This window comes from Felis catus, chromosome E3, assembly GCF_018350175.1.
Source record: "Felis catus isolate Fca126 chromosome E3, F.catus_Fca126_mat1.0, whole genome shotgun sequence".
Taxonomy (NCBI): Eukaryota; Metazoa; Chordata; class Mammalia; order Carnivora; family Felidae; genus Felis; species Felis catus.
In genome coordinates this window covers 6,806,923-6,824,002 of record NC_058383.1, presented here as the reverse complement: position 1 = coordinate 6,824,002, position 17,080 = coordinate 6,806,923, and the positions used below count along the sequence as shown (strand labels likewise).

The 17,080-nt window shown below is 41.7% G+C and overlaps 2 protein-coding genes and 1 long non-coding RNA gene across 15 annotated transcripts in view; 1 reads left to right on the top strand and 2 right to left on the bottom strand.

Annotated features, from left to right (window-relative positions):
• The window catches only part of ZSCAN25 (zinc finger and SCAN domain containing 25), a 22,650-nt gene extending 21,568 nt beyond the window's left edge, over positions 1-1,082 (bottom strand). Inside the window, exon 1 of one of the 3 annotated variants that reach the window (XM_023247133.2) lies at positions 963-1,082. The gene's annotated coding sequence lies outside the window, so the exon portion shown is untranslated. Of the gene's footprint in view, positions 1-481; positions 868-962 lie in introns of those variants that run through there. The other 2 variants (XM_023247131.2, XM_006941953.5) reach the window with 2 other exon arrangements.
• LOC109495127 lies at positions 1,062-17,080 on the top strand. The gene is made up of 4 exons (XR_002150349.2): positions 1,062-1,217; positions 4,516-4,658; positions 10,784-10,865; positions 16,840-17,080. It is a non-coding gene; the product is annotated as an uncharacterized LOC109495127 (long non-coding RNA).
• Positions 11,792-17,080, bottom strand: part of TMEM225B (transmembrane protein 225B) — a 28,288-nt gene continuing 22,999 nt past the window's right edge. For all 11 annotated transcript variants that reach the window (XM_045047853.1, XM_045047854.1, XM_019820468.3 and 8 more), the window contains one exon: positions 11,792-12,148. In XM_045047853.1, coding sequence (XP_044903788.1) covers positions 11,976-12,148 — 173 coding nt within the window. In that variant the 3' untranslated portion in view covers positions 11,792-11,975. The remainder of the gene's footprint in view (positions 12,149-17,080) is intronic.

Here is a 17,080-nt window from a genome sequence, read left to right as displayed (position 1 = left end):
TGATCCCATGGTTCATGAACTGGAGCCCCTTTTCCGGCGCTGCTGTCAGCACAGAGCCTGCTTGGGATCCTCTGTCCCTTTCTCTCTCTGCCCCTCCCCCACTTAAGCTCTCTCTCAAAAATGAATAAAAATTTAAAAAAAGAAGAAGAGGCTTATACCAGACTAGAGAATGAGTACTATTTAATTTCATGATGGGCTTGGGTTGGGGGTGAGGGGTATGTAGGCTGGGAGTCCAAAGTGGGGAAGGGGCTCCATTTTTAGAGGGAAGGACCACTCTTAATGCAACAGAGAATAAGCAACTGGCAGGAGGTTCGTCCGAAGCTTCTACTTAATATTCTATTGTGTGTTTGTGTACTTCTACATCCTTCCTAAACCTACTTTACGTTTTCAGTCGATTCATTTTTCATTTTGCTACATCTATTGAGATTTCTCTTTCACGACTTTCTAGCTACTGCATTTCTTCACACCCCTATCGCATTACCATACTACAGCGCAAATGTTAACCGACGTGTCCCCGACGCCCAGATTCTCTAAAGGCAAGAAAGGTCTTCATTCATCTTTCATCCCTGGTACTTCACGAAGAGAAAGAAGGCTTGAAAAGAAGTCATTCTTTAAGTGCGTCTCCCACGTCTCGCTCTAAAATGACTACTTTCGATTTTCAGAGAGATCCGCGTCGGTTCAAGGTCTCGAGTTCGTGGACGCCCCCGCGCTGAGGTAACCTAGGCCCGGCGGGACCAACGTCGCTCCCACCTGAACCCCCGGGTCGCGCCCGCCGGGCCCCGGTGCCGCGGGAGGCAGCTCCGGGGAAACGCGCCGCCCGCTGTGTCAGCCCCGCCGCCTCCGCCAACGCCTCCGCGACCCGCAGCCGCACCGAAAGCCGGCCCCCACACCCGCCGCATCCGCCGCCGGCCCGCCGGCCCGCCGCCCCGCGAAGCCCTGCGACGCCCCAGAACGGCTCTCACCCTCAGCCCCTCAGCCACGACGACCCGACCCGAGCCCTCAGAGACCGGATGTGGGCCGCGGACGCTGTCAGACAGGTGCGTGAGGAAAGAGCCCCTTCCGCTTCCTCTCTAGGGCTCTCGGAGGTCCGTGCGTCTCGATGGTTGCTGGTCCACTGGGGCTGTGCCTGAACGCGCGCCGGGACTGACTCGTCCCCAAGAGGCTCGGAGCCGTCAGGCTTTTAGGCGCCTCCGTGCCATTGCACCTGCTTTTTCTCGGTGAGGAGGACCCTCCAGACATACTACCGGACACGAAGCCTCCCTCAAGGGGCTTTGTAGTCCTCTCGGTCACCACGTGCATATTCCGCGCTTCGCGTACTTTGTCGCAGGGGCAGAGGGAGACGGAGGGAAGCAGTGAATATTATAGGTTCGCAGAAGAGGGGCCTCGACCCGAGTAGTTGGGAGGAGGGAGTTGGCCAGAGGAGCCGGCACCTCAGCTCAGTTTTGAAGGGTGGACCAAAAAGTGAGGTGAGTGTCCCCAGCAGAGGGAGCACGACGAGCCCAGCGAGTGTGGAGGGATTGCCGGCATTCCCCCACCATCTTAGCCACTAGTGCAGGTGGTTAAACCAGGTGTTTCGGAGAACAATTTAAAGGGAACGGAAGCCGTGTAAAGGTTTAAAGGCGGGAAGGGACAGATTTTAGAAAGATGCTGCTGAGAACCCTTGGAGAAAGACTGAGCAAGAAAGGAGGGAAGTGGAAAATGAGAGGACTGACTGTTGGGTAAAACGAGGCTGAGTAAGGCAGTCCAGGAAAAAGAGGATGATGCAGACCTGGGGCAGTTGGTGACTAGAGCTTGCAAGGAGTGATTAGATAGGAAACTTATTGGGGAAGTAAAGTTGCCAAGGTTTGAGGATTGATTGGATATGGAGGACGAGAGAGAAGATGGAATAATTTAGTAAATTATAAAGGTCATATATATGGATAAGAATGGACATTTAGGGACACCTGGGTGGCTCAGTTGTTTGATCGCCAGCTCTTGATTTTGACTCAGGTCATGATCTCACGGTTTGTGAGATCAAGCCCCAGTCCCACATGGGGCTCTGCACTGACAGTATGGAGCCTGCTTGGGGTTCTCTCTAAATAAATAAATAAATAAATAAATAAATAAATAAATAAATAAATAAACAAACTTAAAAAAAAAAAAGAATGGACATTTAAAAAGCAGACAACAGGCTGGTCATCTGGAAAGAGATAATATTGGGTCCACACCTTATACCACATCCAGGGCCAAGTCCAACTGAGCTCACAGGATCTCAGATTCTTTTATACTACAAATTACATTTTCAGTCCACCTTGGAAATAGTTTCAGATAGCCTCCATCCACTAACATGCACTCACTTCTGAGAGATAGGAGACAACCTCGTCACTCAGGGCCAAATGAAACTGCCTGACTGGCTCAATATGTCTGGGAAAATTGAGTTATTCCTAGTGATATCAAAAACATTTCTTCAGCTTGCCATGGAGAAGATACAGGGAAGAGAGCATTCTGGTAGGGGCAGGAGGAGATTGGATAAGATCACAGGTTTCCAGGGCAACTGTGGAGAGGAGAAAGGGGCTCCTGCTAATTGGGAAGAAAAGAAACATGGGTGATGGTCTAGGTTGGGGCTTAGCAAACTTTTTCTATGAAAGACCAGAAAGTGACTACCCTAGGCTTTACTGGACACATTTTCACATATTCTTCATCTTTACAATCCTGTAAAAATGTCAAAACTATGTTTAGCTGACAGCCAGTGCTAGATTTGACACAAAGCCTGTAGTTTGCTGACCCCTGAAGTAGATGGTTTTAAAATTACTCTAGAGAGGTGTCTAAGGAGTTCATTCTTGGCCTCTTTCCTTAGTGATATTACCTGCTAGAATGCAAGGGACAATGATCTATTGTGAGGAATGATGTAAGAAAAAATTGTAAGGTGAATGGAAAGATTGTCAAGTAACACTGCACACCCAAGTGAAAGTAAAAACAAAACAAGTGACAGAATCAATCCACACAATTGTTTGCGCCATCTGGGGCAAATTTGCTTAAAACAAACAGGTGGATTAATGTAATGTTGGGATTTGTCATATGAGAGGATGGGGGTTCTGATGGGAGATGTTTGCGTTGAGTGACCATGAGTACAAGCTGAGCAGAAAGGAGGGATGGAAACCAACAAGAACAACAAGGAGAAACTGAAGACTCAGAGGCAAGGATGAGGCCATGAGGCAGGTTTCAGGAACTTTTCCAGAAATGTTATAGCCAAACTAAGCATAAAATGCATTTCCTTTTTGTGTTCCATAAATAGAACCATGCTATATTCTGTTCTGCACTTTGCTTTTATTCGCTAAATAACTTATCTTTCCTTATCTACATATATTGATCTACTCAGCTATTTTACCAGCTGCATAGTGTTTCATTGCATGGATTTGCCATGACTTCTGAAGACTCTTGGTGGACATTTAGGTTTTTTTCCAGCATTAGGTTTGACCAGAAATCTAGAATGAACATTGTTATATGTCATTCCTCTTTCACTTTTTGCAAATGAATCTTAGGATGAATTTCCATACATGAAATTGCTGAGTCTAAAAGTTATATGCATGTGGAATTTTGTTGGCTGTTGCCAAATGAATTACCCTACATTACAGACTGCACCAATTTCCATTCCCAATGATGATGGGGAATAAGGTTCGTTTCCCCACAATCTCATCAACAATGGATGTTATCAAACCTTTCCATCTTTGCCAATCTGATAAGGGAAATAAATGGTGCCCCAATTTTTATTTTCACTTCTTAATTACAAGGGAAGTCAATCATTATTTCTACCTACATTAGTTACTTGTATTTCTTTTCCTGCGAACTGGCTATTTTTATCCTTCCCTCTATTTTTGTTAGGTTATTTATCTCTTTCTTATTGATGTATGTGGTTCTTGCACATTAAGAAACCTAGCCCTTTTTCAAATGTCTTGCAAATATTTTCCCAGTTTTCTTATTTAAAAAAAAATTTTTTTTAAGTTTATTTATGTATTCTGAGAGAAAGCACACATGCACGTGTGTGTGAGCAGGGGAGGAGCAGAGGCAGGGAGAGAGAATCCCAAGCAGGCTCTGTACTGACAATGCAGAGAGCCCCAGGCTTAGCTCAAACTCAGGAACCTTGAGATCATGACCTGAGCCGAGATCAAGAGTCATATGCTTAATAGACTGAGCCATCCAGGCACCCCCTCCTATTTGTCTTTCTTAATGAACTTCATGCATTGCAAAAGATTGTATGTTTTATATTTCAAATTGTTTCATCCTGTTTTTAAAGTCTTCTGCTTTTTGCCTTCCATTCTCCAAATGGCTAGGAAGTTTTCCTCAACACCATTTATTGAAGGATCTGTCTTTTCCTATATAAAATTGTCTCTGTTTGCACTCCTGTTCTGTAATCTATCTGTATCCTGTGTCAGGACCTGCCAAATTGTTTTCATAACTGCAGTTTTATAATTATCTTTTATATTTGGAAGAGCTTTTATCTACATCACTGGCCCTTCTTTTCCATGATCTAAACAGAAGATTTTTGAAGAAAAATTAAGAACATTAGTCTGAAAACTACAAAGGAAACCAACCTCATGTTCCTGGCCGAGAGATCAGAATATAACCAAGGGATTGCTAGGGAAATGGCATTGTCAAACAGAAGACCGATTTCAGGGATGGTGAGTAAATATGATGGCATTTTTTCTTTCTTTCTTTTTTTCAAATTTTTATTTAAATTCTAGTGAGCTAATGCGTAGTGTAATATTGGTTTCAGGCATCGAATGTAGTGATTCATCACTTACATACGATAACCAATGCTCATCATAACAAGTGAAGGCATTTTTTCCCAGCAATGAACATGGTACTGAATGAATTGAGAGCATTGTGAGGGCCTGAGAGAAAAGAAGGAGAAAGAGAAGAAGGAAGGGAGAAAGAGAGAGGGGCATAGGCAGAGAAGAAGGAAATTATCTGACAAAAGACCAAAGAAATGAGGGTGTGAAGTGAACTACAGAAATGGTGGGGCAGGGTGTGTGTGTGGGGGGGGGGGGGGAGGTCATTACCACAGAAAGGAAACAGAAGAGGCAGTGGAATTTACTTAAAAATCAAACATTTAGGGGTACCTGCGTGGCTCAATCAGTTAAGTGTCCAGCTTCCGCTCAGGTCATGATTTCATGGTTCATAAGTTTGAACCCCATATTGGGCTCTGCACTGACAGTGCTGAGCTTCCTTGGGATTCTCTCTCTGCCCCTGTTCTGAGAGCGCTCTAAATAAAAAACTTTAAGATAAACTTGAAAAAAATTTTTTTAATAAAAATAAATAAATAAATAAAACATTTAAAAACCTGTACTGGATGCCTGGGTGGTTCAGTCAGTCAAGGCTCTGACTTCAGCTCAGGTCATGATTGACGTGGGAAACAAAGGCAAAAGGAAATGGCAGATAAAATTAAATTTCCTTATAACCTGCAGCCCATTACAAATACTTGAGGCTGGCAGAGTAAAATGTTTCTCCAGGAACTCCCTACTATCTTAATGCTAATGCTTTGCTAGAGGGAAAAACAACCTTAGCTTGACAATACCTGGGCCACAGTGTCCTGGGAGTCCTCTTTAGCATATGAAAATCTCATTGGAAACTCCCGCTGGACTTTACCTCCCCCAACACCATAATATATAACTAGTCTCTCCTCATGGTCCCAGGGCAGCTCTTCTACCCACCGGTCCTGTCGTGTGCTTTAATAAAATCACCTTTTTTGCACTAAAGATGTCTCAAGAATTCTTCCTTGGCCATCGGCTCTGGACCCCACAAACTCCACCAACACCCCGTAAAACCTCATCAATGATCTCAGGGTCCCTTCAGTTGGAGCCCCACATGGGGCTCACCACTGTCAGCGCAGAGCCTGCTTTGGATCCTCTGTCCCCCTCGCTGCCCCTCCCCCTCTCATTCTCTCCCTCTCTCTCTCTCTCTCTCTCTCTCTCTCTATCTCTCTCTCTCAGAAATGAACATTTAAAAAATAAAAAAATTAAAACCTGTACCGAATGAACATCAGAGGACCTGGGGTGTCAGGCCTGGCATTGGAGTAAATACTTCATCTCTCCAGTTCTTTAATTAAAAAAAAAAAAAAAAAAATGGGTAGAATTAAATCTGGCCTATCTTTAGCAAGACAAAATGGCCGATGTGAGAGATGTTTTGCATTAACTATAAAAATGAAGGTTAAGGGGTTCAAAGTGCTGGTATGGACAGTTTGGGATATTTTACTTATATTACCCCACTTATCCTTTAAGACTTAATATGAATTTTTGAATAGGTAAAACGTTTACATGATTTGAGAGTCAAAATCATATAAGTTACACAGAATTATTGCTCCTACCTCTGCCCACTCCTCCCAGACCATTTGCTAATCTACCCCCATCTCTAAAGATTTATTAGTTTGTTTGCAAATACTAATATTGGTATATTTTTCCCTATCGTCTCCCCCTTTCTTACACAAAAGGAACTACATTAGATGCCTTGTTTTTTTATCATGTAATATGTCCTAGAAAATGTTCCATGTCTATACATAGACATCCTCATTTTTTTAAAGCTAGTGTGGATATAACAGAATTTAACATGTCCCCTACTAATGGACATTTGAGTTGCTCATTCGATGTGACAAATGCAGCAATTAATAACCCTGGACCAATGTCAGTTTTAAGTGTTGAAAGGGCGGGCCTACGCCAGCCGACTCCATCTTGTTCTGTGTCCTTCACCTTGACCACACTTCCTCCCCTTGAGTAACCCCCCCCCCCACCTGCCTAACAGGACTCAGACCCTTCCCCAGGACCCTTCCCCAGCCAATCGGCTGAGGCCATAGCCATTACCTCACCAACTGCCCCTAGGCCCCAATAAAACCTTTGTCCTTTTGAAACTCGCTCTCTCTCCCTGGTATCTCACCGCTGAGTCGGTGCAGGTAGGGGATTGAGCTCGAGCTAGCTCGAATAAAGGCTCTTTTGCTTTTGCATCGGACTTGGCTCCCTAGTGGTCTTTGGGGATCACGAATTCTGGGCATAACAGTGTGTGTACAGGTATTATCTGTTAAATAAATCATGAAATTGAGATTGTTAAAGCACTAATTGATGAGGAGAACAAAGGCAAGAGAAAGTAGCCAAAATTAAATTTCCTTACAGCTTGAAGCTCAGATAAGATACCAGAGACACGCAGAACGTGACCTTCCTCAAGGAATTCATGGCTGCCTTAATGCCTTAATGTTTATGTCTTATTAAAGACTAAGAGTAAGCAACCGGGGTGCCTGAGTGGCTCAGTCGGTTAAGCGTCTGACTTCCGCTCAGGTCATGATCTCATGGTTTGTGAATTCCAGCCCCGCTGTTGGGTTCTGGGATGACAGCTCACAGCCTGGAGCCTGCCTCAGATTCTGTGTCTCCCTCTGTCTGCCCCTCCCCTGCTTGCACTCTCTCACATTGTCTCAAAAATAAATAAACGTTAAAAAAAAATTTTTTAAGACTAAGAGTACCCATATCTTTCTTTCATGTTTATTTATTTATTTACTTAGAGAGAGAGAGAGAGAGCACTTGTGCATGAGAGCAGGTGGGGGTCAGGGTGAGGAGGGGCAGAGAGAGAATCCCAAACAGGCTCCACGCTGAGTGTTGCAGGGCTCAGTCCCACAACCTTGAGATCACAACCTGAACCCCTATCAAGAGACAGATGTTCAACCAACTGAGCCATCCAACTGCCCCAAGAATAACCTTATCTTAATAGCAGCTAGCCCCTCAAGGTCCCAAAAGCCTTGCTTCTAAATTCCTTAGAGAGTTAAACTATCCCTAACCCCCACTAATTAAAAAGTATGTAATCAGCCACTCCTCACAATCTCAGTGCAGCTCTTTCTGCCCCTGGGTCCTGTCTCTGTGCTATAATAAAATAATTTGCACCAAAAAGTTTCAAGAATTCTTTCCTGGCCGTTCACTCTCAAACCCAAACTTCAAATCACATCAAGTAATGCTTCCATAGCTTTGCAGACATTGCAAGATTCCCCTCAGCAGGGATCATGCCATTTTTGTCATTCCACCCACATCATGTGACAGTGCCCACTATCCCCACAGCATAGCCAAAACAATGTGTTGTCTCAAAATTTTGACTTTTGCAAATCTCATAGGGAGAAATGGCATCTCGGTAGAGTTTTCTGTGTTTTTTTAAAATTCTGTGCTTTTTCTCCTTCTAATTTCTTTAACTTATTAATAATAGCTATTTAAAAAAATTTTTTTTTCAACGTTTATTTATTTTTGGGACAGAGAGAGACAGAGCATGAACGAGGGAGGGTCAGAGAGAGAAGGAGACACAGAATCTGAAACAGTCTCCAGGCTCTGAGCCATCAGCCCAGAGCCTGACGCGGGGCTCGAACTCACGGACCGCGAGATCGTGACCTGGCTGAAGTCGGACGCTTAACCGACTGCGCCACCCAGGCGCCCCCTTTTCTTTTTTTTTAATTTTTTTTTTCAACGTTTATTTTTGGGACAGAGAGAGACACAGCATGAACAGGGGAGGGGCAGAGAGAGAGGGAGATTAATAATAGCTATTTTAAAGTTTGTGTCCACTAACCCCAATGTTTGGATAATCATGGCATCTGCTTCTATTGGTTATTGGTTATTTTTTTCTCTGATTCACATTTTTACACATCTTGTGTCGTATGCCAGTGTTTGTGGATAAAGGAAGTAAAAACTCTCCAGGTTTTCCGTGATGGGGCCGCACTTTGTTCCAGAAAAACTGTGTATTTCAATAAAAAACAAAACAACAGGGGCGCCTGGGTGGCTCAGTCGGTTAAGCGTCCGACTTCAGCTCAGGTCACGATCTCGCAGTCCGGTCCGTGAGTTCGAGCCACGCCTCGGGCTCTGGGCTGATGGCTCAGAGCCTGGAGCCTGATTCCGATTCTGTGTCTCCCTCTCTCTCGGACCCTCCCCCGTTCATGCTCTGTCTCCCTCTGTCTCAAAAATAAATAAACTTAAAAAAAAAAAAAAAAAAACCACAACAACAAAGCACAGCCCCATCATGGAAGGAATTGATCATTTTGTATCAGTTGTCCCAGGTAACTGTTACTACTTTTCAATAGAAAGGAAATCTACTTCAGAAACATTTTCTTGAATTTTCATTTTAAATATTTGTTTTGTCCCTTTATTTCAGTTTTTCCTCAGGGACTCCAATTTTACATATCTTGGATCTCCTTTATCTGTCTTTCATTGCTTCCACATTCTCGCTAAACCTTTTCATTTCTTTACTTCATTTTCTTCAGTTACTACCCTTATGCTTTACGCCTCTTACTGTTCTAGTATCTCCTCTTTCTGGTGCTTCTTCTAAGTTAGTCTTCCTTCCCTTTTCCAGTTCTTTCTTGAATTCTCTCCATTCTCCTCTAATATTCCCTTGTTATCTGTCTCTCATCTTCTGTTCTCAGAATGTTCTTCTCTGAGTTCCTATAATTCTGATTCCCCCTAGCTGCAATTGTTTCATTAAATGTTTAAATTTATCTTGGAATATTGTGATATAATTTTCCTCTACTTTGTGGCAACACTTCTGGTGAGTTTTCTTCATATCCAGACTTTTACTTCTCTGCTTTAAAAAAATTTTTTTAATGTTTATTTATTTTTGAGAGCGAGAGGGGAGGAGAGGGGCAGAGAGAAAGGGAGACACAGAATCCAAAGCAGGCTCCAGGCTCTGAGCTGTCAGCACAGAGCCCAGCACAGGGCTCAAACCCACGAACTGTGAGATGACAGTTGAAGTCGGATGCTTACCCAACTGAGCCACCCAGGTGCCCCTTCTTTGTGCTTTTTTTTTTTTTAAATAATAATACCTTTGTATTGATGTTGCTGTTTCACTCTTTTATTTGAATGAGTTTGATTTTCCTGGGCCAGCTATTTGCAGGAGTATCCTGTGGAAGGGGAGTCAGAGAAGCAGAGTGTTCCCCACGTCTCAGTGTGAGCACTCTTCCACTGCTACATGGAAGGATGCTTTCTTTAATATACAGTTCCCTATGTAGCCAAGATTTCTCGGATTCTTACATCCTAACTTGGTTCAGAGGGATCATACTACACTCTCTTTCCTTCCTTCCATTCTCCAACACTACCAAGAGACACTGTCATCCACCTTCCCAGGTGGTCTCTCTTTTTAAAAAGCGGTGCTTCCTGGGGTGCCTGGGTGGCTCAGTTAGTTAAGCCTCTGACTTCAGCTTGGATCATGATCTCACGGTTTGTGAGTTTGAGCCACGCGTCAGGCTCTGTGCTGACAGCTCAGAGCCTGGAGACTGCTTCAGATTCTGTGTCTACCCCTGTCTCTGCCCCTCCCCTGCTCACTCTCTGTGTCTCGCAGTCTCTCAATAATAAATAAACGTTAAAAATAAATAAATAAATAAATAAATAAATAAATAAATAAATAAATAAATAAAAAGTGGTGCTTCCTTAAAAATTTCCTTTGATAGACTCCCAGGCACTTTCTGTGCCTTCTCTGCCCACCCCCCACATGTGCCCCACCCTGTTGCTTCCCTATCCTATTCATAGCCATTTCCTCTCAAGGTGGGTCCTTCTCAGAAATCTGAAGGTTCATATTTGCTAGTGGCTTTTTTAGCTTGCCACCACTAGGGCCTCTGTGTATTCTCTGACCCACTCCCCCTTGCTCACCGTGCTGGTCTCCCAGTTGTAGCTTCCCATACTGGTTCTGCTGGCTTAGTGTTTTGGGCTGCAGTTACATATTTTAGAGTTTGTAAGTTTTCTCTGTTCCTAGTTTCACTGATAATTATAGTTCCTGTATGGGTTTTTGGGTTGTTTTCTAGGAGGAAAAGTGGGCAGACTAGAACTAGGCTGTCACCATATCCCTGCAAGAAACTCTCAAGATACCTTTTGGAGAGAAATGTGGTAAGAAACTAAAAGCAATCTAAAACATCAAGTGGCTATTTGTCTGGTGTGTATGTCCTGGCTTCTCTGCTAGGGTGTGAGCCTCTGGAGAACAGGAACTAGCCCCTGTGGTGCATGGCACAAGGTCCACCTTTAATGGCCACTGGCTAACAGTCACAGCAAAGCCCACTTGACTCTAGTCTTGCCCACCACATGCCCCTCCAGATACACGGCTCCCCATACTTGTTTCTGAAGTTGTACTGCTTAAGTTGCAAGAGCTTTTCCCATATCTGTGTTCTTTAGAGAGCAAAGTGGGAAGGCATTGCTGATTGGTACTGTTCAGATGAAAAATGGGTATGAAGCCAGCAGAGGACTTGGATCACTGTTCTATCCCCTTCATTGTCCTAAGGCATTTGTACTTACCAGCTACACCAGGGAGCTAAGAGCTCCCCATTCTGTAAGCACCAGGAGGACCGTGAAGGGGACACATTAGAGATGCCCTCAGGAGGTCTCCGGCTCTAGTGAGAGGAGGCAACACCCATACATTGGTTGGCTAACTTGCCTGTGCTTCCTCCAGAGCACAGACCCATTAGGCTCAGACTTCCAGATCTGGGAGCTCAATCCTGAGAAGCGTTCACCCTTTAACCACTCCCAACCCTTCCCTCTAACACAGACTTAGGAAGTTTCCTACACTGAGTCCCATCTTTGTCTGGGGACATCACTTTTTTCTTATTAATGTCACTAACTCAAACACCTTCTGTTGTTTTTGCTTTTGTTGTTTTGTTTTTGTTTTACAAAAGCTGACTTCACTTGACCATTTTATAATATTCCTTCCTCCCTTCCTGTCCTCTAAGCTGGTATGGATTAAAAGACAGTAGTCCTTTTATTGAAAACACTTGCCTCCCCACCCCCCCCCCCCAAAAAAAAAACCACTCAGGAAACTCAGAAAAATTCAAAAAAATTTTTTAACGAATTGCAAATACAAGCAAGACAGAATCACTGTGAGTGTGGGGAAGTGGAACATGGATCTGACACTCAGGAAGCTCACCAAAAGCAGCAGAAACTGGCTGCCGCTTACGCCTCCACACACGCACTCACACAGCTGCCGATGGCGGAGGACGCTCTCCTGGACTAGATAATTGTTTCTTCCTTCAGCAGTGTCTCCTTTTGTATTGAGCTCAGGTCTCCTCCCAGACTCTCCATATTCTCCAGGTGTATGACCCCTTGGGTCTCCTGGATACTCTGGGAATTGGGCAAAAAACGGCAGCAAAGGCAGGCTGCTTCTTGAAAGAGGCAGATGGCACCTGGGTGACAGCGAAAGTTCAGGTCAGAGTTGAGTCGAGCTCTCCGTGCCCTAGAGGTCAGGCACTCCCTCCTTTAATGTGTGACCCCTTCCGGTCTGCACCCACCTTCCCTAGTTCTCCCCTCCGATGTAGAGAATTACAGAGATAGATGGGAAAACAGGACCCATCACAAGACAAGGCATACAAATAGATGGATAAACTCACAGAACCACAGCCAGTGTTGGAAGGCATCTTAGCAACTGTCTAACTATTAATAGGCAAAAAGAGGTTTAAGACATAAAACCCAGGCTTTTTGATGCAACTCAAGACCCTCAGTAAAGTAAAATGAAAGAAGAGAATTGATGTCATAAAACAAATAGAGGTATCTTGAGTGAACAGTAAATGCTGTATTAAGGTTAAGACTCAGATAAAGGACAACTTCTATTTTCAGCAATATAGCAGACTACATACCCTCCCACTAAAAACAACAAAAATTCTAAATAAGATTTTTCTTCAAAAACTAATTTGTAAATATATCAGCAAACTGGCATCAGAGTAAGGCATTCTTAGAAACAAAACCCTAGTGAAAACAGGAACCTAGAGAGTTAAGGAAGCACACAATTAGCCTTCACCTTGGAGACATACACTCAACTCCGGTGACCCTGAGTTTCCATTCTGCGGGCCTTTTGGGACACAGAAAATGAGAGGAAAAGCCCAGGGCCTACTCAAGATGAATCTAACAAGGGTCTACAAAGCTAGAACTTTGAAGTTACCAAGATTGACTAAGAACTCATAAACAGAGGCTAGCTGTTATATGGATCTGCAACTACACAAATACCTATGTGATTCTAGGCTAGTTGTGCATATAAGCACCAAGCAGAAACAAATGCAGATCCCTTTTTGAGAAAATACTTTATATACAGGCTTCAAAGGATTTCCACCCAAAAATTTGTTTTTTCAAGGAAAATAATTCACAGTCAAAAATCACAACTGTACCAAGAAATAAGACGCCATAAGCAAAAGCCTGCAAAAACAGCAGCCAACAGAGACTTGTATTTCAGTTGTTAAACTTATAAGACACAGAATGTAAAGTATGTTTAACACGTATAATAAAAATATATTTATAGAATAGATTAAAAATATAAGTAGAGAAAAGAGTATAAAAAATAACAAGCATTAAAGAAAAATATAACTTCTGGTTATAAAAACAGATTGACTAAAATAATTAATGGATAAGTTAAATAGCAGATCAGACACAGCTAAAAAGTGAATGGATTAAATTGAAGATACATCTATATAAGTTATTCAGAATACAGCCCAGAAAGACAAAGAGATGGGGGGGGGGGGGAAGCAAAGAAATGGAAAGCAAGAGAGAGAGACACACACGCAGGATACAGTAACAAAGTCTAACATATGTCTTCCTGGAAAAGAGGGAAAGAATATAGAAAGAAGATAAAAATATTTGAGAAATTCTGAAAGACATTACTCCTCAGACTCAGTTCACACCACAAATCATAACACAAATATCTACACTCTGCAAAACACCCAAGAAAGCCTTACAGAAAACAAAGAGTGCCTCAAAAGGAATGATATAGGGGTGCCTGGGTGGCTCAGTCAGTTGAGCCTCTGACTTCGGCTCAGGTCACGATCTCACAGTTCATGAGTTCGAGCCCCACGCTGGGCTCTGTGCTAACGGCGTGGGGCCTGGAGCCCGCTTCAAATTCTGTGTCTTCTTCTCTCTCTGCCCCTCCCCAGCTTGTGCTCTGTCTGTCTCTCTCTCTCTCAAAAATAAACAAACATTAAAAATTTTTTTAAATGATATATTGTTTAAATGTTTATTTATTTTTGACAGAGAGAGAGAGAGCACGCGAGAGAGTGGGGGAAGGGCAGAGAGAGAGGGAGACACAGGATCCGAGCATACTCTGCACTGACAGCAGACAGCCTGATGCGGGGCTCGAACTCACGAACCTCGAGATCATGACCTGAGCCAAAGTCTGACACTCAACCGACTGAGCCACCCAAGTGTCCCAAAAGAATGATATTTTTACAGAGTCAGCTTAACAACAACAATGGAAGTGGTAAAGTAATAACAGAATATCTTGAATGCTGTGAGAATACTGTCAACTTAAAAATGTAAGTACAGCAGGCCGCCTGGGTGGCTCAGTTGGTTAAGCATCTTGATTTGGGCTCGGGTCATGATTTCGCAGTTCGTGAGTTTAAGAGTGGGATATTCTCTCTCTCTCTCTCTCTCAAAATAAATAAATAAACTTAAAAAAATACTATCTAAAAAAATGTAAGTATGGCAAAATTAATTTTAGTAAGCAAAAATGAAAGGAAGATAATTTCATACAAACAAAATATGAGAGAAAGTGTATCTCTAACTGAACCTCACTAAAACACATTATAAAGGATGTATTTCAGGCAGAAGGACAGAGGGTCCTTAGACAGAAGGTCTGAGGTTTGATGAGCATCTAAACTGATAAATATGTGGGTAAATTTAAACAAACAAATATTAAATGCATAAAGTAACAATACTGTCAAATATATAGAACTAAAAAGAAAACAGAAGAAACTAAAACATTGTGCAAAATAGCATATAAATTAGGAGGGAAGTACCTTGTATTACTTATGAAGAAAATAAATGTGTTGATGAACTTCCAACTTTGTTAAGTAAACGTATTAAAATGTCAAGAGTAACTACTACAATGATACAAATAGATTCCATAACTTCCAAACTAAAGAGGGGGAGGATATAATGAGAAATGTATAGATAAAAGTCAATCAATTAGAAGCAAGGCAAGAGAGGTGGGACTGGGGAGCAGAAAAAATTGAAAGCACGAGGTAAGGTGGTAGAAAAAATACAAATATGGGGCACCTGGGTGGCTCAGTCAATCAGGTGTCCAACTCTTGATATTGGCTGAGGTCATAATCTCACAGTTCTTGAGATCGAGCCCCACGTTGGGATCTGCACTGGCAGTGTGGAGCCTGCTTGGGATTCTCTGTCTTCCTCTCTCTCTGCCCCTCTCCCACTCTCACTCTCTCTCTCTCTCTCAAAATAAATAAAATAAACTTCAAAAAAAAAGGATCAAATGTATCAGTAGTCACAATAAATGTCAGTCAATAATAAATGCTCCGGTTAAAAGACAAAGAGTGTAGGGGGAGCCTAGGTGGCTCAGTGGATTAAGTGCCCGACTCTGGCTCAGGTCATCATCTCACAGGCTCTGAGACTGAGAGCCTGAGTCAGGCTCTGTACTGAGAGCTCAGAGCCTGGAGCCTGCTTCGGCTTCTGTGTCTCCCCTTCTCTCTGCCCCTCCCCTGCTTGTATTCTCATTCTCATTCTCTCTCTCTCTCTCTCTCTCTCTCTCTCTCTCTCTCTCTCTCTCTCTCAAAAATAAATAAACATTTAAAAAAACAAAGATTATAAGACTAGATGAAAAAATACAATCATAAGCTATGTGTTACATATAAGTAAAAGATCAAAAAGATATATAACAGGCAAATACTAACCTAAAGAATGTAGAAATAGCTAGAGTAATATTAGATAAAACAGACTTTAACAAAAGGGATTTCTAGAAATAAAAAAGATCATGGCATAATGATTAAATAAAAGTTCAATTCACCAGTAAAACAGAACAATTCTAAATCAAGATTTGAACAATAAACAAGCTTGATCTAATGTTTATAAATGAAAAGTTGTATTCAACATAAAACATGAAAGTGGACCTCAAACTAGACTATAAAACATGTCTCAATAAATCTGAACACATTAGGATTATACAGACCATGATCTCTCATCAAATTGAAATTAAGTTAAAATCATTAACACAAGATACAGTAAAAAATTATGTGCTTAGAAATTTAAAAGTATATTTTAAAATACTTCATGGATCCAAAGTATCATAAGGGGAACTGGAAAATGTTTGAAATAGCACAATAACATAAAATATTACATATGAAAATGGGAGATTCAAATAAAGCAATTCTTACAGGGAAAATAGAGCTTTAATTGTCTACTTAGAAAAGAAGAAGTAAGCCATGAGTTTAGATCGTGATTTAAGAAGCTGGAAACGGAATAGCAGAATAAATGCAAAAAAGAAGTAGGGAAGGAAGTTCAAAATAAGTAAAAATTAATTCAATAGAAAACAACATAAAATATGAAGGTTCAAGAAAGCTTAAACCCGGTTCTTTGAAAAGACTAAAAATATGGTAAACCTCTGACAGAATTGGCAATGAAAAAAGAGAAAATTAGGTATGAAAAAAGAAGCACATCACTACAGGTGCATCACAAAATAAAGAGTTAAAAAAGAAAACATTTTGAATAAACTTATGCCAATAAATTTCAAATGTTAAACAAAATGTATAAGCTTATAGACATATATAAATTACTGAAACTAACTCAAAAGGAAATAAAATACCTGAATAGTCCTATAGTCATTTAAGAAACTGAATCGTGAGTTTAAAATTCTCCCACAGAGAAATACCATATTCCTTCTACAGGCAAGCTTAGTTATACAATTAAATACTTAAGATGGTAAAAATGAATGAACCTTAAGAGTTCCTCATATTACCATGGAGGTTACAATGTTGATCAAACATAACAAGTTCCAGAAAAATAAATATAGTATCATTATACGAAGTTTTAAAACATGTAAGACTAAGTAATATATTAAGGATATATATGTGTGTAGTAATATGATTATCATAAATTGCAGAATAATTGGTTCCCGAGGGGAGAGAGGAGGACAAGATCAGGAAGAGCCACATGGTTGAGGGAGCAGGACTTCAAAGATTCTTAATATTCTAACATATTTCATTAATGCAGACAAGCCAATTTTCTTCACTTAACATCTCTGAAATAAGGATGTGCCTTACAAGTTATACCACCTTAGAATTATTCCTAGCATCCTTTTTTCTCTTTCAGTGGTAAATAAAATAAAGGTGTAACTTACAAAC